This window comes from Trachemys scripta, chromosome 22 (assembly GCF_013100865.1).
Source record: "Trachemys scripta elegans isolate TJP31775 chromosome 22, CAS_Tse_1.0, whole genome shotgun sequence".
NCBI classification, from domain to species: domain Eukaryota; kingdom Metazoa; phylum Chordata; order Testudines; family Emydidae; genus Trachemys; species Trachemys scripta.
Window position 1 is genome coordinate 11,322,576 of NC_048319.1, and position 21,235 is coordinate 11,343,810.

At 52.4% G+C, this 21,235-nt stretch overlaps 1 protein-coding gene across 2 annotated transcripts; it reads left to right on the top strand.

The window, feature by feature from the left end:
* Positions 1 to 4,050: 4,050 nt before the first annotated feature.
* Positions 4,051 to 20,880, top strand: LOC117868898 (AN1-type zinc finger protein 5-like). Of its 2 annotated transcripts, none has more exons than XM_034755275.1 (7): positions 4,051 to 4,204; positions 5,939 to 6,043; positions 8,335 to 8,499; positions 9,850 to 9,940; positions 11,593 to 11,711; positions 13,970 to 14,080; positions 17,883 to 20,880. In XM_034755275.1, the coding sequence occupies exons 3-7, from the start codon at positions 8,349 to 8,351 to the stop codon at positions 18,029 to 18,031; spliced, it is 621 nt and encodes a 206-aa protein (XP_034611166.1). In that variant the 5' UTR covers positions 4,051 to 4,204; positions 5,939 to 6,043; positions 8,335 to 8,348; the 3' UTR covers positions 18,032 to 20,880. The 2 variants fall into 2 exon arrangements, with proteins under 2 accessions (XP_034611166.1, XP_034611167.1); XM_034755276.1 differs by having other exon boundaries at positions 4,052 to 4,204; positions 9,853 to 9,940.
* The last annotated feature ends 355 nt before the right edge of the window (positions 20,881 to 21,235 follow it).

Sequence of the window (21,235 nt, forward strand, 5' to 3'; positions counted from 1 at the left end):
GACAAATTCAGGATGGAAGTAAGATGAAAATAACAGATTTACGGCGGGGTGAGTGAGACCTATGCCATGCAAACAGATTGTCAGCTCTTTGGAGCGGGGACTCTTTATTCTGTGTTTGTACAGCGCCTAGCACACTGGGGTCTTAAGTTTTTATGAAGTACCTAGGAAACCCAGTTGACTGAAGTATTAAAATACATACCTGTGAGAGAAGAGAATCTAGCCTATAAAATGTCTAGTCAATCACAATAACGAAGTGAACGTAAGTATAAGAGAATGAAAAGAAATATCAGATGCTACACGTGTGTATTGACGGCTGTAGGAGAAATGATCTGGTATCATCTTGTACTGAGAATCAATACATGATCATGTAATTCAAGACTGTATCGTAATACATATGTACAAGGGGCAGGGCTTAGGTTTCACAGGTAACTTTACCTTTGTCAGTTCCTGGCTTCTGGGAGCTTAAAGTTACTTCTTTAATATTCTCTTAGCATAGTTTTCTGGATGGAGTTTCCTAAGGTGTTCTTGTTTAAGAACATAAGACCCATATTGGGTCAGGCCAAAGGTCCATCTAACCCAGTATCCTGTCTTCCGACAGTGGCCAGTGCCAGGTGCCCCAGAGGGAATGAACAGAACAGGGAATCATCAAGTGATCCATCCCGTCACCCAATTCCAGCTTCTGGCAAACAGAGGCTAGGGTCACCATTCCTGCCCATCCTGGCTAATAGCCATTGATGGACCTATCCTCCATGAATTCATCTAGTTCTTTTTTGAACTCTGTTATAGTCTTGGCCTTCACAACATCCTCTGGTAAGGAGTTCCACAGATTGATTGTGCTTTGTGTGAAAAAATACTTCCTTTTGTTTGTTTGTTTTAAGAAAGATGAAATTCTCTAGCATGGAATTTGACTAGACCCTCTCCTGCACTTCCCATCCCAAACAGCTGGCAGATCCCCTCTCTGGCTCACTGTAGGAGCTGGGAAGCTTTTTTTTACCTTTGAAAGAGGTGTGGCAAATGACCCAACTCTCCTGCAGAGCCCCCATTCACTATGCCCCCAACTCAGCAACCCACCAAAGCATATGATTAAATCCCATCCAAATCCATGGCTGGGGGGTCTTCGCTATTTCAGGGCCTGTGTTTTTGACTGTGCTGGTGAGCTAACCACACCTGCATTCTCACTGCAGCTTTCCCTCCACTCCTGCCCCCGCATGGCGGGGGTTTCAGGCTCTTTGTGGCTGGGTGGAGGTATCAGATCCTAGGTCACGCCATATCTGGCGAGTGTGTAGGGAGGGGAAGGAATCAAATCCCAGCCCCCGTCCCAATATCTGCCTGGGAATGCAGGTATCAGATCCCTGCCTTCCTCCATCTCTGATGAGGGTGTGGGAGGGGGGAGGATATCAGATCCCAGTCCTCCACCTACAGCAGGGGAAGGGAGCTGGAAAGGTATCTGTTCCCAGTCCCACCCAGAAGGAGGGTATCAGATCTCAGCCCCCTTCCCTATAGCTGGGAGTAGCAGATCCCCCATGGCTTGTGGGATCTCACATCCCTTTCCCCTATGGTGGGGAGGGTCTCATATCTCCCTCCCCCCCCATGGGAGGGGTTGCATACCCCCCCATGGCAGGGGTCACATATCCCCCTACCCTATGGCTGGGGGATCTCACATCCCTCTCCCCTACGGCAGTGGGGGGGAGCAGATTCCCCACCCTCATGGCTGTGAGGGTCTCAGGTCTCCCTCCCCTATGGCTGGGGGGGGTCTCATATCTCCCTCCCCCCCATGGCAGGGGTCGCATATCCCCCCCATGGCAGGGGTTGCCTATCCCCCCCCCATGGCAGGGGTCGCAGATCCCCCTCTCCCCCATTGCTTGGGGGGGGTCTCATATCCCCCTCCCCCATGGTGGGGGTCACATATCCCCCTCCCCCATTGCTGGTACACCATCAGCTCTCTCTCCCCCATGGCTGGGGGGTGTATCAGCACTCTCTCCCCCATTGCTGGGGGGGGTCTCATATCCCCCTCCCCCATGGCAGGAGTCACAGATCCCCCTCCCCCATGGCTGGGGGGTGTATCAGCTCTCTCTCCCCCATGCTGGGGGGTGTATCAGCTCTCTCCCTCCCCCCTGGCTGGGGGGTCTCATATTCCCCTCCCCCATGACAGGAGTCACAGATCCCCCTCCCCCATGGCTGGGGGGTGTATCAGCTCTCTCTCCCCCATGCTGGGGGGTGTATCAGCTCTCTCCCTCCCCCCTGGCTGGGGGGTCTCATATCCCCCTCCACCATGGCAGGGGGGTGTATTAGCTCGCTCTCTCCCCCATGGCTGGGGGGTCTCATATCCCCCTCCCCCATGGCGGGGGTCACAGATCCCCCTCCCCCATGGCTGGGGGTGTATCAGCTCTCTCTCCCCCATGGCAGGGGGGGGTCTCATATCCCTAACCCCCATGGCTGGGGGTGTATATCCCCTTCCACCATGGCGGGGGGTGGGTGGGTGTATCAGCTCTCTCTCTCCCCCATGGCTGGGGGTCTCATATCCCCTACCTCATGGCAGGGGTCACAGATCCCCCCTCTCCCTTGTGGCTGGGGGGTGTATCAGCTCTCTCTCCCCATGGCTGGGGTGTGTGTGTCAGATTCCCCTCCACCATGGCGGGGGGTGGGTGTATCAGCTCGCTCTCTCCCCGATGGCTGGGGGGGGTCTCATACCCCCCCCCATGGCAGGGGTCACAGATCCCCCTCCCCCATGGCTGGGGGGATGTATCAGCTCTCTCTTCCCCATGGCTGGGGGGGTCTCATATCCCCCTCCCCCATGGTGGGGGTCACAGATTCCCCTACCCCATGACTGGGGGGTGTATCAGCTCTCTCTCCCCCATGGCGGGTGGGTGTCTCATATCCCCCTCCACCATGGTGGGGGAGGGTGTATCAGCTCTCTCTCTCCCCCATGGCTGGTGGGTCTCATATCCCGCTCCCCCCGTGGCAGGGGTAACAGATCCCCCTCTCCCCTGTGGCTGGGGGGTGTATCAGCCCTCTCTCCCCCATGGCAAGGGGGAGGTCTCATATCCCCTTCCACCATGGTGGGGGGGGGGCGGTGTATCAGCTCTTTCTCTCCCCCATGGCTGGGGGGGTCTCATATCCCCCCTCCCATGGCAGGGGTCACAGATCCCCCCTCTCCCTTGTGGCTGGGGAGTGTATCAGCTCTCTCTCCCCATGGCTGGGGGGTGTGTGTCACAGATCCCCCTCCACCATGGCGGGGGGGGGTATATCAGCTCGCTCTCTCCCCGATGGCTGGGGGGGGTCTCATACCCCCCCCATGGCAGGGGTCACAGATCCCCCTCCCCCATGGCTGGGGGGTGTATCAGCTCTCTCTCTCCCATGGCTGGGGGGGGGCTCATATCCCCCTCCCCCATGGCAGGGGTCACATATCCCCCTCCCCCATGGCTGGGGGGTGTATCAGCTCTCTCTCCCCCATGGTGGGGGGGTCTCATATCCCCCCCCCATGGCAGGGGTCACAGATCCCCCCTTTCCCTTGTGGCTGGGGGTGTATCAGCTCTCTCTCCCCCATGGCGGGGGTGTGTGTGTCTCATATCCCCCTCCCCCATGGCTGGGGGTGTATCAGCTCTCTCCTCCATGGCTTGGGGGGGGTCTCATATCCCCCTCCCCTATGGCGGGGGGGGGTGTATCTAGGGCAACCAGATGTCCCGATTTTATAGGGACAGTCCCGATATTTGGGTTTTTTTCTTATATAGGCTCCTATTACCTCACCCCCTGTCCCGATTTTGCACATTTGCTGTCTGGTCACCCTAGGTGTATCAGCTCTCTCTCCCCCATTCGAGGGGGGGTCTCATATCTCCCTCCCCCATGGCGGGGGGGTCTCATATCCCCCTCCCCCATGGCTGGGGGGTGTATCAACTCTCTCTCCCCCATTCGAGGGGGGGTCTCATATCTCCCTCCCCCATGGCGGGGGGGTCTCATATCCCCCTCCCCCATGGCGGGGGAGGGAGCCGGGGCGGTTCGGGGCTGCTTTCTGCCAATCGCCATGTTTCCCGGCCGCCCCCAGCCCGCCTTCCCCGGCGTGGGCCTGAGCTGGCCGGCAGCCGCCCCTGCGTGACCGCCTGTGCCGGGGTCAGGCCCCCTCCCCGCCCGCACGTGTCTGGACGGAGCAGCCGCCCCTGGGCCGGGCCGCTCCCGCGCGGCGTCTGGGTCCGGCTGCCGGCGGCGGGTGAGTGAGCGCGGCCGGGCCCGGGGGGATCGGGGGGCCGGGGACGCGCCTGGGGCCGGGGAGGGCACCCGGGGGCCGGTCGCGGGGCCTGGGGCAATGCGGGGCGGCGCCTGAAGCCCCTAGGCCCGGGGGGTCCCAGGGCGACGTGGGGCAGGAGGCGCCTGAAGCCCCTAGGCCCGGGGGTCATGGAGCCGAGGCGAGGGGTCGCGGGGCTGGGGGCGCCCCAGAGCGGCGGTGGGGCCGGGGGGCCCGAATACCCTAGGCCCGCGGCGGTCATGGAGCCCCTGAAGCCCCTAGGCCGGGGGCAATGGGGGGCAGGTGCCTGAAGCCCCTAGTCCCGGGAAGGCCCCAAGGCGGGGGCTGGAATTAGGGCCGGATGACCGCCCCCCACACACACTAAGCTGGGGGGTGCGTGCGTGGCCCTTCCCCAGCCCTGAGCCGGAGCGTGGCTACAAAACCCGTGCAGGCCGCAAAGCCTCGGGCTCTATTTGCAACAAGGCCGCCCTCGGGTGCGGGGCGAGCGGAGCGATTTCGTCCCGCCCACCGGCGGGCGGGCGATGACTGCCATGGGGCGGGGGGCGGCTGTGGGTTGAGGCTAGCGGCGCGATTGGTGGAGGGAGCTGTCAGTTAGGGGGCAGGGAGGTTGCCAGGTGCATTGTTTTGCAGACGGCCCGGGGTGAGGCTGTGGCCGAGGGGGGGCTGGGCAGGGACCTGAAGGGCAGAGTAATGACCCCCCACTGGTGCCCCCAGCCTGGATTGACCACACGCTCTCCCAGAGCCAGGACTAGGACCCTAGAGTCCTGGTACCCAGCCCCCTGCCTTAACCACTAGCTTCCACTCCCCCTCCACTAGTAATAAAAGGCCTGGCTCCCCCTCCCTGCTGCTTTAATTACAAGGCCATGCTTTACTCCCCCATCCATGACTAGAACTCTCTAGTGCTGACTCCCCGTTGCTTTGTCTTTACCACTGGGCCACACGTCTCTCCCCAAAAGTTTGAGGGGCAATAAACAAAGTGGGTATTCACCCATGAAAGCTTATGCTCCAATACATCTGTTAGTCTATAAGGTGCCACAGGACTCTCTCTTTTTTTTTGCTTTTTACAGATCCAGACTAACATGGCTACCGCTCTGATACTTGCAAATAAACTGGTTTCAGAGTAGCAGCCGTGTTAGTCTGTATCCGCAAAAAGAACTACAGCCCACTTCTTCGGATGCATCCGATGTAGTCCACGAAAGCTTATGCTCTAATAAATGTGTTAGTCTCTAAGGTGCCACAAGTACTCCTGTTCTTTTTGAAAATAAACTGACGTTAATCAGCTCCTTTAAATGGGGCCATTTTAACCTCCCCAGTGCTGGATTGGCTTTAAAAAGTACAACACCCCCCCTCCCCATCAGTTCCTCTTCTGTGTACTGAGCACTGTGTTGATGCCTCCACGCCCCCATCGCCACCAAGCGTTTCTATAGCCCCATAAACGTACACTGAGCGTTACACAACCCAGAACAAAATGCACTATGTGCCCCAGAGCTCTACAAAGGCATCATAGACTCAGAGCCATGTGAGTAGCCTGTGGGGAATAAACTCTGGATCCGCAGATTAAAGTACTGATCTCCGCTGTCCGCCTGCCCTACACGCATGCCCCCACACGCTGCTCTTTTTATCCGTGGAAGGGCTTCTACTAGTGAGCCCCTTTGGTGTATGTGTTTTGTAACATTAACTTTCATCTCTTATTTTTAGGTTGGATTTTTGTTGCCCTGTTCTCCCTGCCAGAAGGCAGCTCGTGGTTGGGGGTGACGTCTGCCCCAGACAGGAAGCAACAGCTGGAGCAGTTCTTGAACTAAGGTGACTTCCTCTAAAGGCTGGGCATTGGAAGCTGAGAAAGGGTCCAGTTCTTTGAGTGGGGGGAGGTTTAATCCAGGAAGCAGCATGGGAGAGAAGCACCAGCAAACTGGGCAGTGGGCCAGGTTCATTCTGATGACTGGACCCTGACCCCTGCTGGGGAGTGATGTTTTGGTGTACCAACCCCTTCCTCAGTGACAGCAGCACGAGAGCCTCCCCAGGGCTCCATGTGTCTCTTTGCACAAAGCTGCTGGCTCAGGACAAGATGGGGCATGATGGCAAAGAGGGGAGAGGATTAGACCTGCTCCCCTCTCCAAGTCCATGCCAGCACTCTCTGCTTGTGAACATACTTCTGTTGCGGTGCTGTTTCCTGCTTTGATCACATTTGGCTCCTCAGTAGGACCCTCCATTTGGATCCTGGTACTTTATTTTTTTGCATTTGATCGGCTTTCATAGCATGAGTATTGTACTGTTTTCATTGTCACTTCTGTGTAATTCCCCCAAGTACCGTTGGACAAAAGGATTTTAGATTCAAAAGGGGCGGCTCCTGTCAGGGCGCCCAAAATTAGAGGCCACTTTGAAAAATGAGGGTGAAAAGGATTGTTGTTACATCCAGGTCCTCTCACATTCCAGGGCTTTGCTACAGTATTCCCAGCGTGAGTTGAGTTAATCTCATCCACGGGGCAACATCTAGATAGTCAAGTGTGGAGGAGGTTTAACTGAACGTAGAGTTTAATGGGAAGCGTAGCCTGCAGGGCATGGGGAATGCCAATCAGTGCTGTGTTAAGGAAAGCTGCAGGGTAATATTAAAGAAACTCTAATCACCCATCTACGGACAAAGAGGAGTCAGCTAGTAAGAGCTGAATCATTCCCCTCCTACGGAAAACCTCACAGGAGGGGAAATGTTCCTTGTTCCCAACACATTGTTCCCTCCAGGGCAAGGTTTTGCAGGCACATGGCTGTTTCAGGGCCGCTGGGATCTTTCCATCAAGCTGAATGAAGCAGCAGTAACTCCTGTGGGGGCGTGTTGAAGAAATGCCACATGCTTGCTAAGGACAGTACTGGCTCTGCTCCCCTCCCACCAGCTGATCCACCTCTTCACCCCTAAACCTACAGAGGTCTAACATGCACTCTTCATACGGCGGGACATCTGTGGGCTTGGAGAGAGTTGCGGCCCATCTCTCTCTGAAAGCTTTGGCAAGGGCGGAGTGGAATTTCCTGTTGCAGTTTTTAAAAGTTTTGCTTCCACTGGATCAGAATTATTTTATTGTACCGTGAGTAGCTCGGGGCCAGATTCTGAGCTGCCCTTTAACCAGTGTAAACCTAGAATAACGACCCTGAGATCAGGGTCTACGGATTTACAACAGCATAACAGACGCAGCATCTCGCCCACGCAATGGGAAGAATTTATAATCTGTGCTATAGGCTGTGTCGTATGTTTCTCGTCTCTTTCCATCTCGGTGCTTTTTACTACCAGGAGTTGTTCCTTAAGGTTTTTGCTTAAAATAATTCAGTGCAGTTTGGGAATGCAGCACAATCGAAAGTGAGAATGCACAGGTGTGAAAATAGTTTGAGGCTGAGTTTTAAAAACAACACAAGACTGGCCTAAAATTGCGTGTGTTAAGGGTTTTACAAAACCTAGTAATAATAGGAATTCTTGCTTATTTACATTCATAGCCCACTCCCATCAGGGTTCAAAGCAGTTGATCAGAGAACACAGATACTTGTTTGGATTTAAACATTCTCTTTCAATCTTTTCTAGGTTAGATATCACAGCCTTGGGCTAGTGCCTGAGAACCAGAAAGGAAAACTTGCTATAAATGAAAATGAAAGCTGTAAAAGTGCAAAATGTAACTAACCCACCTGAGTATGGTCCATTTAAATGCTTTGATTTGGTGATCGAGGGAGCTGCTACTAACACACGTACGGAAATTTTTGATTGATATTTGGGACCTGATCATGCAGCCCTTACTCACACAAGTAGTTCTTACTCATGCAGGTATCCCGTGACTGTTGTAGGCCTACTTGTGTGAGGAGGGACTACTTATAATCCTGCTTCTTTTGACTTTAGTGATGCAGGACTAGGCCACTTGTGAATATGAGTTGCAGGGTTGGCAAGGGCTCCGATCTAGCAAACACTTGTGCATGAGCGTAACCACTTAGGAGAGTAAAATTGCACAAGATCACACCTCTCTTGGAGTCCTTTATGCATCTCCTTCCTGGTCAGCCATGGTATACAAGGAAATGTTCCGCAGATATGTAACTGCTCTGTCTCTCTTGTTCCTGCTTTGTAGTTGGAGGCGAGACAATGGCCCAGGAGACTAATCAAACACAGGTGCCTATGCTGTGTACCACAGGCTGTGGATTCTACGGCAGTCCCCGAACCAATGGGATGTGCTCAGTTTGCTATAAAGAGTATCTACAGAGGCAACAGAGCAGTGGCCGGATAAGCCCCCCAGGTAGAGGAAAGTCCATTGATTGGATGTCTGGGTGTGTAAATGATGAATGTAGCGCTGCCTCTCAGCCGATCTGAGAGGTCCCTGCCTCGGCATACAAGCCAGGATCCCGCAATCCCTGCACTACCTTAGTTGTATCCACCCTCATCCAAGTTGTTGGTTAGACATGGCTCCCACTCATCACACCAGTACGTCGCACGTCCTGACAGTGAGACTCCATGCTGTTCAGCTGCTGTCTGAGCTCCCCAGTTACCACCAGAGACATCCCGGTGCAAACCCATTGAAGTTTGGCTGGGATGATTTAGTTGGGGATTGGTCCTGCTTTGAGCAGGGGGTTGGACTAGATGACCTCTTGAGGTCCCTTCCAACCCTGATAGTCTATGATTCTAAGTCAGTGAAATGGCAGCAGGGATGAAATTGGCCACCCGGGTTGTCTAGTTTTCTCATCTCAATAGTGCTGACGAGCCAGAGCAGTGAAATTAAGGATCCGATCCTTGCTACTAAACACATTAGACATGTGACTGAACAGAGAGACAGCTGTGAAGACAAACTCTGCTCTTCCCATCATTAGCAGGATTCACCCCTGCTGTGGGTCTGTGCAGACACTGAGCGTACAGGTACTTAGATGGCAACGTGAGAGATGCCTGATGAATCCCTTGTATAATTTTTATCCCCGGCATAGCAGTGCTGTACTTGATTTCACTGCGGGGGATGGTACACTAAGGAGGTGGTTCCTCCTTGAGGAGGATTAGAGAATTCACTAAAGAGTTTGGTTTAGATCCTCAGCCGGTGTCAATCGGTGTGTTTCTGTTGTAGCCAGTGGAACGATGCTGGTTTACAGCAGCTGAGAATCTGGTCCTTCGGCTTTAAGCAGTGGCAAAATGACAGTTGGGTTCTAGATAACGTAGGCGCCTGCAGTGTCCCTTTAAGGGCCCTTTCAAAGGGCACGTCTGTCTTGAGGTGGAGAATGGGGTAGTTTGGTTTCTCAGTACCAAGAAACTGAGAGGGGGACTCTCAAAGAAGCCTGATCCTGTGGGGAGCTGAGCAGCCTTCCATTGAAGCCAATGGGAGTTGAGGGTGATTGGCGCTCTGAGCTTTTGTGGGTAGGTTCTCCTCATCGTCCATCAAAGCCCGAGGAGCAGCCAAAACCTCCGTGGATGATCCCTTTGGCTCTTGTGGCAAAAACCGCTTGAGTTAGTGAGAAGGGTTTTGTGATCCTGGGTCTGAAGGACACCAAGTGAATCAGGAATTCATTCCTGAGCCTTGCCTGCAGTCCCTGTGGCTATTGGTTAACGCCTGTGGCGCTTGCTGATATTTCTGAGAGTTCACTGACAATGTGGGGTTTTGTCTTAGCAGCAAATGCCAGCAACAGCCCTGCGGCTTCAGATTCCATCCCAGGGCAGGGCACAGAGGGAGACCCGACGCCTGAAGATGTGAAAACCAGGTAGGGGCAAGAAACTCTATGCGGCTCTACCAGCAATAGCTGTGGGGCCAGGAGAGAGGCTTTTATTCTCTGCCTTGCAGCTGATTAGCTTTTGTAAAACAGTCTTTACTGACTCAGTGTTCACCTCTCAGACGCTAGGGCCACCCTCTAAACTTCTAGTCCCCCAAAAGTGACTAGCTGACATATGGGGCCTGGTATGACAGGGCATACACCTGTGAGTGTCCTTCCACCGCCATGCAGCTCCTGCTTGGAGCGTTGCTGAGGTTAACCCTGTTTGAGCCTTTTCCTCTCCGCCTGCTTCATTTCAGAGGAGCATCCTGTCTGTGCAGACAAGCCACGGGGCCTAATTCCCCTCTCAGGCTGGCGTAAAGAGTAATTCCATTGAAGTCAGTGGAACTATATTGGTGTAAAAATGCTGTGAACGAGAAGAACAAAATACTTCGGGAAGTCCACAGTAGACCTCCCTACGTATAGCTAATTTACCGGTGCAGCACCTGGATACGAGGGTGATGGATGTTCTAGAAAACCCCCAGAGGGCTGGAATGAGACATAGGAGAATCAAACCTGTTTTCTCCAGTTCATTGCTGTAAAGTTCAGCAGAGCCCTGTCCTGAACTTGATTGAGGGAGCTGAGTGCCTGGGCGTGTTCACTTCAGCAGCTGACTGCAGGGGCGGCCAACCCAGCTTCTCATTTGGAAGGGGCTGTTGATGAAAGAGAGAAACTGGCCTTGCCTCTTTTCTAGCTGGAATAAAAAAGCCACCAGATCAAATCCATCCCCGCTCTAATTCCATAGATGGCCCAGTGCTCTTAACCCTGGGTTGAATTCTGCTCATAGCTTTCAAAGGCTCCAGATAGTATTAAATTCAAAACCAGTGGTACAGATGTGTTTGAAACAGACTTTAATAAATGGAAGGGAAAAAATCCAGGGCTTAGACTCTTTGAGGGAGAAGAATCAGGTGGATTTCTGACCTAGAATACTAAGTTGTAGTAAATAGAAATACCACGCAAGTTTCTACACACACAGCTCTGCCTGTGTACTCCTAGCCAGAATCCAAAACACCCGCTGTATTCAAATCCCAATCGGTCCTAGCTGCTTCATAACTCCCACGCCCCCTGCTCTTCTCACTCAGCTCTGCCAGAGCCATACAGTCCTCACCAGTATCTGTTATAATAATAATATATGGGGATGTACCTATCTCATAGAGCTGGAAGGGACCCTGAAAGGTCATTGAGTCCAGCCCCCTGCCTTCACTAGCAGGACCAAGTACTGATTTTGCCTCAGATCCCTAAGTGGCCCTCTCAAGGATTGAACTCACAACCCTGGGTTTAGCAGGCCAATGCTCAAACCACTGAGCTATCCCTCCCCACAGTGCTGGAGCTCTCTCTATGGACTGTGACTCATGTCCATTGCTTTGGGATGGAGGAGGGAGACTGAGATCATCACAAATTCATTCCATTTGAGTCCTAAGAGAAACATGAACCCAAGTCTCCAGAGAAGAGAGGTTAAATGATTGACCTACCGTGCCGCTGCGCTTTCTGTGAATGTAATGAAGTTAATTTTATGGGCTGAAGATGCCTCTCACATAACTGCTCATCCGAGGAAAATATTTCTGTTTGCTCTGTGGTTTGTTTGTTGTTGTGAATGCTCCCAGCACTCAGACTCCTGTGACCCATCAGATGACGGCCATGAGCATATCCAGAGAGGAAACCAGCAGCGAGACAGTCGGATACATTAGCACAGACGAAACCTCCTCAGCATCTTCCTCATCAGGTAGTCAGCTGATTAAGACTTGGCTCGAGTATAAACGACAATCCAGTTTTAAGCAGCAAATAGAATACTAGCCAGGAACACAGGGAAGCTATGATCTATAGCTAAGATCTAGGGGAAAGGGTTGGAAAGGCTGTTTCCTCATTGCCTGAGGATGAAGCCTAATAGATCACTCTGTGGGCTGAGAACTGACTAGCCACCAACCTTCAAATACCTGGCGGGCAGATAATCTTCCATGATTTCTGTCTTTTTAAATGTCAGAACACCTGGAAGCAACCCCCTGCCTGGTGTGCCCATCTAGGCGGCTGCATGCTGCTGTTCCATGCCATCTCTCTCGCGGGACAAGTGGCGATCGATCCAGTGAGGTTAATGGCAGAGGACGAGGAAATAGGACTCTGGGGTTCTATTTTTGGCTATACTGGTGACTTGCTCTGTGACCACAGGCGAGTCCCTGAGCTGTTGCGTTCCTCACTTTACCGAGCTGTGAAATGGCCACGTTAATACCTGCATGCCTCACAGAGATGTTTGTAGAGTGGAGAAGTGCAAGTGTCAGTGCTAAGTAGGGAGCGGCTTCTGGTTGATCCGTTACAGGTGGTTTGGAGCCATAACGGCGCCACACGCTGCCATGGAGGTGCCCTCCTCCAGTCCGAAGCCATGGAACAGAGTTCTTACTTTTAGGTTGGGTGCAGCGAGTTAGATACTTTATTTTCTCTAGCAATTGCATGGAGGGAGAGAGCAAAACAGGTCTCTTTCCAGGTAAACAATTACAGCAAGCATTTATACCTTTATTACATACAATAATGGGCAACAGCTGCATTTTGTTTATACATAGGTTATCCTGATATCTTATTTTTTTCACCTCTATTTACACTACAGTCTACATTTTATACTTATTTAACACAAGGTTGCAACAACTTCTTATACAGTTCTTCCCCACTTGCCTTACACAATTCTTGCTTCTACAAATTTCGCATTATTAGGGTTACAGCTAGCCTAACTCTCCCTTATATAAGGGAACTACGTGGATTTGAATTTCCTTCAAATCCCCGTCAGTTCTTTCTCTACTTCCACACACGCCACCCGTTTGGTCCTGTACAAACTCCTTTTTTTTTCAAAAGGAGTGTTGATGGTCATTAAAGGAAATGGATCCTGCTGCCGGATTCAACCATTGGCTCACGTATGGTGACAGGAGTCCTTTTCTTACCAGCACAGGGCGAGAAGTAGGGTGAGGGTGGTGGTGGTTTCTGGCAAGCGGCGCAAAGCCAGAGGTAGCCTAGGCTGGTGGAAAAGGCACTGGGCAGGGACTTGAGAGACCTGGCTTCTATTCCTGGCCACTGACTCATGGCATGATCATCAGCAAGGCACTGCTGAAGGTAGGTCTGCACTGCAGCGGGGGTGTGATTTGCCGTTCATGTAGACATACCTGCACTATCTGCACTTTAGCTAGCTTGCTAAAAACAGCCGGGAGGATGTGGCAGTGTGGTCCTCCTTACCCTATGGGGTGTGTACTTGCTTGTGCTGCCTGCACTGAAGTTCACGCCACTGCATCCTCCTGGCTGTTTTCAGTGAGCTAACGAGGTTAAAGCTAGCGGGGGTACGTCTGCACAAGCCACAGATCACACCTCTGGCTACGGTGTAGACATAGCCTTCGTCTTCTCGGGCTAGACTTTCTAAGGTGTTTAGGCACCTAAAGATAGGTGCCTAGTGGGAGTTTCCAAAGTGCCTAGGCTGGCTAGCACCAAATTCCCATGGATCTCAACGGGAGACAGGTGCCAGCCTGCTTAGGTGCTTTTGGAAATCCAACGAGGCACCTAAATACCTCTGAAAACCTGGCCCTTAGAGCCTCAGGGTTCCCACGAGTAGAGTAGGGATAGTGGGGCTTACTTATGTGTGTAAAGCATTGTGAGACCTACAGATGAAACATGCTATGGAAGTGTGAAGGTTCATTATTTATTTAGCTAAGCTAAAGCCCTGACCTGGGACTCGGGAGATCTGGATCTCAGACAAGTCATGTGATCTCTTTGCCTCGATACTCCGCCTGTAAAATGGAGATAATCTCTCTCCCCTTTCTGTGTTGTCTAGATGGTAAGCTCTTTGGTGCAGGTATTTTCTCTCGCTGTACATATGTACAGCTCCTAGCACAGTGGGGTCCCAATCTCCATTAGGGCTTCTAGGTGCTAGTGTAACAAAAACAATACATAGAAATGTTCCCTGGTGTGGAAGGGAGGTAAAGAAACTCTCCCCTCCTCTCTTTGTTCCAGAGACCCTCCTTGAAATATCCCAGAACTCTGCTGAGGGGGAGAAGACTTCAGAAAAACCCAAACAGAAAAAGAATCGCTGTTTTACTTGCCGGAAGAAGATCGGGCTAACTGGTAAGACATAATGGGGAAAGCGGCCTGTGGCCAAGAACGGCACCTGCCTGCTTTAGGGAAAGCAGATTTTTGAATCCCTGAGGTGGTATCTGTTTTCAGGCTTTATTGTAGGGTTTCATAAGCATACATCCATATCCCCTGGTTCTGTGATCCTCTCTGATTTCACAAGATAAGCAGAGTTGGGGTGTGTCAGTGTTTGGAGCTGAAATTTCCAAGGGATGTGTTGGTACCCTGAGAAATGTGGGCGAATTGGTCGGTGGGACGCTGTCGTTTGAACAAGACCAAACCCGTAGCCCTAGCTTTCCCAAGCCGTGGCAGAGTGCAAGTGACACAACTCTTGTCTGTTTCCTTGCTGCTCTGAGCATTCCAATAGCAAACTGAACAGCACCTCTCAGTTTCGCGCTGCTGCTGCTCGGCAAAGCTTCATGCAGAAGCAAAGGCAATGGAGCTGACTTTCTGCGGAATTCGGAAGACAGTTGGTGATTCTGGGGGCCTCGGTAGTTGGGTACCCAGTTTGAGATCTCTTAAAAGGGTCTGATCTTCAGAAAGGGCCTCATACCCACCCTCTGAAAATCAGGCCCTTTTAAGATCTCGCAAGTAGGCCCCTCAGAAATAGAGAGAGCTAAAAACTCTCGTCACTCCTGACAATCTTGGTCTGTTTATTCAGTGGAAAGCTAAAGTGATGCGCTAGATCCCTGGCTTGCCAGAGAAGGAGGCGAGGATGTGTGTGGACTTTTTTAAGCCCTTTGTACTTTCTCCCTAATGCTGAGAGGTCACTGAGGAAATCTTAGCCACATCCACAAGCCGCATGAGGCTCACGACAGATAAGGCCTGGGCACAGGGGAATGGTGGGGCAAAACCCAGGGTTGTGAGTTCAATCCTTGAGGGGGCCATTTAGGGAACTGGGGTAAAAATCTGTCTGGGGATTGGTCCTGCTTTGAGCAGGGGGTTGGACGAGATGACCTCCTGAGGTCCCTTCCAACCCTGAGATTCTATGATTCTAACTGGCTTCAAGACTGAGCTTGCTAAATTTCTGAAGGGGATGATATGATGAAACTGCCTACAATGGCGTGTAGCTGATCTGCGACTGCTAGCAGCAAATCTCTCCAGCGGCAGGTGATGGGACACTAGGTGGTGAGGGCTCTGAGTTACTGCAGAGAATCCTTGCTCGGGTGTCTCTGGCGGCTGGGGCTTGCCACATGCTCAGGGTCTAGCAGTAACTGATCGCCATATTTGGAGTCAGGAAGGAATTTTCCCCCAGGTCAGTTTGGCAGAAACCCTGGGGGGGTTTCGCCTTCTTCTGTAGCGTGGGGCACGGGTCACTTGGAGGTTTAAACAGTAGATTCTCTGTAACTTGAAGCCTTTAAACCATGATTTGAGGATGTCAGTAACTCAGCCAGGAGTGGGTGGGTGAGGTTCTGCAGCCTGCGATGTGCAGGAGGTCAGACTAGATGATCACGATGGTCCCTTCTGGCCATAAAGTCTAGGAGTCTGAGGTCCAGTGAGACACGTTGTCAGAGGGGCAGGGAAAGGGAGGGCTTGTTCTTCATTCTCCAGGGCTGTCAGTCCTGCACCGTTCCCTAGCACTCCCGTCACTTAAATATACAGCCGTTCCTTGGAAAGAGGGCTCTTGACTTGCCAGCTGGCTGGTCCCTCTACCCTTCAGCCGTGGTATAATCAGTCAGTCTTTTGTTAAGACTAGGGTCCCCTCTACCAGTGACTCCCAACGTACCCCAGGGACTGTCTGCTACTCTGGGTTTCTACAGTGCCCGGCCCAATGAGGCTCCCTTTTTGGTTGGTCCTTAGCCACTACTGTAATAACCATGATCAGCATAACATGGGACTGATGCTCTAGGCTGGGCTTTTCAAAAGCACTCGGTGCCGGCCTAGCTCTATTGAAGTCAGTGGCCAAATCCCCACTGAGAGTAACAGGGGCAAAGGTAGGCCAGGAACGAGCACTTGAAAATCCCCCCAGCCCCCTGCCTGCCTCTGAAAATCAATTGGACTCGGACTGTTCAATGAAAGCAAGATCAGGCTATTCGTTACGAGCCTGGGGGGCTGAATGGTGAAAAAGTAACGGGGTTGTTCTAGGTAAGCAGCATTAATCCGGCCCTATTCCGGATGTTCCAGGCAAGAAAATTCACTAAGCAATGAACTTGGCGGCATTTCCTTACCAAAAGCAGTACTCCCCTCACATTACTCCACCATTTAATCTTTCCCTGGAAAAAGTTAACCCCAGAGCTGCGGAGGTCACGCTGTTTGAGCAGAGCGCTCTCCTCTTTAACCTAGTTATAGATTGTGATTAGCAACATGAAATTTACACACGAGCCTTTGCTTTAACCGGCATTAAGGTCCCACGCGCGAGATAAGCCCGAGGTGTTTGTGCAGTGCCTGGCACAACGAAGCCCTGATCTCGATTTGCAGCCTTTGGGTGCTATCATAGAAATGTTATTAGCAAGTCCACTTCCGGGTGCACAGAGGAGGGAAAATATACTCTTTGTGCAGGCTCTCCAGATCTGTAGGCAGCAGGATGTCCTCCTGGAAGGGAAACTGCTTTCTTACCCAGTATGTTTAAAAAGTCGAACACCCCGCACCCCTTCTTATGGGAATAAATAATAATATTGGGTACTTCACAGGAATTCTGTGTATTGGGATAAGGCAAGTCAGTACAGTCAGTACCCGTGTCCTTGGATTCTCAGATGGGGATAAATTCATACATCACACCAACGTCTTGGAAATTGTTCCATAGCATGTCGCTTCAGGCTGCAGCATTGTCCGGTGGTTAAAGTGCTGAACTCAAGTTAGGAGACCGGGGTTTTGCTCGGCTGCTGAATCGGAGTAGATTATTTCCCTGCTCTGTGCCTGGATTCCCCAATCTGGGATAATGGTACTGGTTAAAACACCTTTGAAAAACATTGTCTAAGAGCGAAGCTAAATGATTAAACGACAGACTTCGGTAGCTGAGTAGTTCACGTGTGTAGTTGACTCCATCCAAAGGCACCAGAGATATTAGCCATAAAACCCAGTTCTCTGGAAAGTTTTCAAGGGGACCAATGATCAGATTGGGACTGGGTTGTAGCTCACACGGTTCTGTGGATAAAGCAAACCTAAAATGTCCAAGTAGCAACCAGGCTGTTACCGAGTATCCAGCGAGATCCATCAAAATACAGCACAACCTCAATGATCTGAGCTTCAGCAAGCTGGTGTCCAAAACAGGGTCATTTTCCCATAGGCCATTATCTTTGGTTATTCAAACGCTTCCAGTGCTGCCGCCGTGGGCTTGCCCTTTGATGAATGGGTTGTGCTGTAAATCCAACATGGCATGTTGTATTTTGAGCCACTCCTCCTGCCGTCAGGGCACAAAAGAGCTGACTCCTGGTCAGCAGAAATTTGAGAACAGGAAGCCTGATCTTTATTGGAAGCCTGTTGACATGCTGTGGCCTCCAACCTTGGCTTCTGATTGGTTCACTAGCCCTCCTCATCTCCAGTGAATGTGGGAGCGCAGGGGCAGTAGGCCCTGTTAAAAAAACCTCTTTTCCCACCGTTGGGGACAGCTGGCCCAGTCAAAGGAAATCAAATGAAGTGATGGCCGAGCCACTGGACTGCTCCGTGGCAGCAGCTGAGCCCCCCTGGATCACCAGGGGCACTCACAGGCAGTTAGTGCCTAATCGGACCTATTTTAGGCATAAATGGGGCGTCGGTGTGTGCTAAGAGCCAACCCTCTCGCCCTGTGTGTATCACCTCCCCATCCGGATAGTTCATGATTAACTCTGCTTTGTCTCTCTGGAATTCCCCTATCCAGGTTTCGACTGCCGCTGCGGGAACCTGTTCTGTGCCATCCACCGGTACTCTGACATGCACAGCTGCCCGTACGACTACAAGGCGGAGGCGGCCGAGAAGATCCGCAAGGAGAACCCCATTATTGTGGCAGAGAAGATCCAGAAGTTGTGAAGGAAGCTGAGCATTGAGTACTTGAGCCTTGTGGCGTGGCGCTCCTCCCACTCCCGTTCCCGTTCCCTCCCCCCCCCAGGTGTCTGGGATCCTGCCAAGAGGTGAGGAGACTCAGCAACCCTGTGGCTCCTTCCCCCCCACTTCTTTTCCTCTACCCGTCGCTCAGTTGACCTGTTTTTAACCCGTTTTCAACCAGAAAAAGGGATCCGCACCTACCCCGCCTGCCCTCCCCCTCCCCCGTTAAGAGTTTGGACTTGTCTTCCAGCAGGGCTGCGTATACAGCTTACTCGGCATGGAGGAGTTCAGCAGCCCTCCCGTTCTGTCGACAGGCCCCCCCGCCCCCCCTTGCAAACGGGAGCCTGTTGTGAGCGTCGGTGAGTCACTGCAGCACCTCGCTCTGGACGCTCAGCAGCAAACGTCATCTCCTCTCCCCCTGAGGCTCCCGTTTGGGCTTAGACGCAGAACAAGGATTCTGGCCCGTTACAGCTCTGAGTGTTCCCCCTTCCCCTTAAGCAGCGGTTGGTGTCGCGACAGAATCGTGAAGCGGCGGCGGCTGGTGCAGCATAAGGAGCTCGTGGCTCGCGGACGCTGCAGCCAGACGTGAGCGTTACGCCCGTGAGCCAGGAACGTTGAGGAAAGACCCGCAAATGCCTCTTGCCCTTCCCCAGGCTTTGTGGGATGCTGGGCTCCGCTGCGGGGGCTGCTTTCAACGCTCCGGCGGGACGTCCGGCGCTAGCCTCGTGCTTCAGACTCGCCCATGTGCAGTTGTTGGCTGCTTACCGAGCAAGGCCGATTGTAGCCCCACCGAAGCCCACGCGCCAATAACCCCCTTCCACCCCTCCCACTCTTTACCTTCTGCCTTATTGTGTGATTCTCTCTTATCAGGGTTGTGCGCAAAACTCAGACCAGCAATCCTCCTCCTCCTCCCTTTGCTGCACGCATGCAAATCTCAGAGAGCTCTGTCCTCCCTCCAGGCCTCGCTGATATTCAGTGAGCCTCTCTCTCGAGTGGGTGGATCTGGTGGGAAATCACACTGAGCCGTTGACCTCTCCCAGCTCACTGCTTGTTCCCCAGGGTGCAGCGGCAGGGGCGGATCCTCAGCTGTTGTGAATCAGGGCCGCTCCATTGCCTTATAGCAGCTGAATCTGCCCGCTAAGGAACTTCTACCATTCTGAGTCGTACAGGTCCCCCCAGTTCCTGGGTGTGGCTCAAAGGGGCTGAATTTGGGCACCTCTGGGACCCAGACTGAGGTGCTGATCCTGGATTCGTGGTGGGAGAGGAATGTTGGAAACTCACAGGGTCTGGCCCTCCATTAGATTTGAAAAGAGGATTCGGGGCGGGTGTGAAATCCACTCCTGTGCGGCGCGCCAGCCCCACACCCCTGCACCATTGAAATCCCACTTCCGTTCCTGTGCTGAGCAGGACTCAGTACATAGACGCTGGGCTGGCTCTCTGCAGAGGAGTGAATTTCACCCGGGCCACGCAGCAGCTAGCCGCCCAGGAATCAGGCTGCCACTGCTGCTTTGAGGTGGCTCGTTTCTGGGCTGTTTACAGGACCCAACAAACTGAACAAGCCACGAATCCTAGAAGCAAAGGAAGTGAAATGAGCCCCGGGAGAACGAAGCAACTAAAATGCCTCTGCCGCCGCTTTTAAACTAGCCCACGTGATAAACTGTTTCCTTAAACATCGACTTCATAGTAAAAGTGCAAAGAGCAGTTCAATTCACCGGGCCAGACCTGAGCTGCTGTAAAGCAATCCTGAAATCCACGCGGCCTGGCCCATTCATACCAGCTGAGGATAAAGATGTTTAATTTTTCTACCTGGATCCAGCCAAATCAGTCTCTCCCCTCGTTGTCCTAGCAGCATTCCCTGCAGAAGGTACCAAGGGGAAAGAATTCAAGGGCTAAATTCTGGGCTCAGTAAATCCAGAGTAACTACAGTGGAGACAGAGCCTGATTCACTAGTCCCGGCCTCTCCAGTCTTACACTGGAGTAACTCCATTGATCTGCATGGAGCTAGTGCATAAAACTGGAGTAACGCATTGGTGAATCTGATCCGCTCTGCAAATCCGGAGTAGCTCCATTGACTTCAGCGCAGACACGCAGGGCTAGCTCCTCGGCTGGTGTGAACTGGCTGGTTCACACCAGCCGAGGATCCGGCCTGGAGCACCGATCCCAAGTAGCATGGCTGACTTCGTGTTAAATTCCAAGTCTTGTTTGGTTTCGGCAGAGGTGCTCTAGGTACGTACCAAGGTAACACGGCAATGAATCAGAGCCAGGCTGTAAATGTTCTCGTCCGTGCAGAAAGCTGGATTATCTCCGCTGGAGTCATTCTGGATATACACGGGGGCTTCTGAGACCAGCATTTGGTCTCCAGCAGTTTGGGGTCATATAACCAGTCTTGGGGGTTGGTTTCCTTCTGCGCCATCCTTTTGTTAGCCTAAGTGGGCTCGTTTGGTCTTGTGTTTAATTCAAGCCAGGAGGGTGAACGCTAGCGGTTTCTTCCTCCCATCGTACGCATCCTGGTGCCCATGCTCAGCTTGAGTCTAGCAGAAACCCCACTTTCTTCTGGAGAGACATTTTTATTGGTGAAAAGGGCCTGCTGCACCCTGGCTGCCTTGGTCCCAGCATGGGAGCCCTGGAACCGTTCTCCGATCACACACTGTCAGTAGCATTCACATTAAACCTGGGAATTCTTTACCAGGGGGAGGGGCAGTTCATTGTGGATGGAAGCCCAAGCAGTGATAAACCAGCCCTCTGTTTCTCCCCCACTTCCTCTATTCTCTGTCTTCTTCCTAGAAAGTCTGATACCAGATATGTAAATATTAATATATTCTAGTTTGCTTGGATGGTGTCAACTGCTCTTTGTGTTGCTGTGGCTTGGGAGCTCTCTGGCCACCCGCCATTTGAGCTGATGTTTTGTGGGTGAACTGCTGACTACCCCAGGAATAGCTGCGTGACAAAGGGCACCGCCGTATTGTTCATCTCCAGTCGTCGTTGGCAGCGCGCTTTGAGATCTCCAGATGACAAGCACCGTAGAAGAGCCGGGTATTATGCTGAGCGGCTGGGTGGGCTTTTCCCCAAAACGCATTGCACCCGTTTCTTATCTCCCTCGCCCCAACATAAATCAGGAGTCGCTCCATTGGAATCAGCGGGCCTGATTCTTTGCCTTGTTCCTTGGGTCATTTAGAGCTGTGTAAAGTG

Coding starts and splice junctions, on each gene's coding strand:
- LOC117868898 (XM_034755275.1), top strand. CDS start 8,349: ATGGCCCAGGAGACTAATCAAACACAGGTGCCTATGCTGTGTACCACA. Junction 9,941..11,592: donor CCTGAAGATGTGAAAACCAG/GTAGGGGCAAGA, acceptor GAATGCTCCCAG/CACTCAGACTCCTGTGACCC. Junction 11,712..13,969: donor CTCAGCATCTTCCTCATCAG/GTAGTCAGCTGA, acceptor TCTTTGTTCCAG/AGACCCTCCTTGAAATATCC.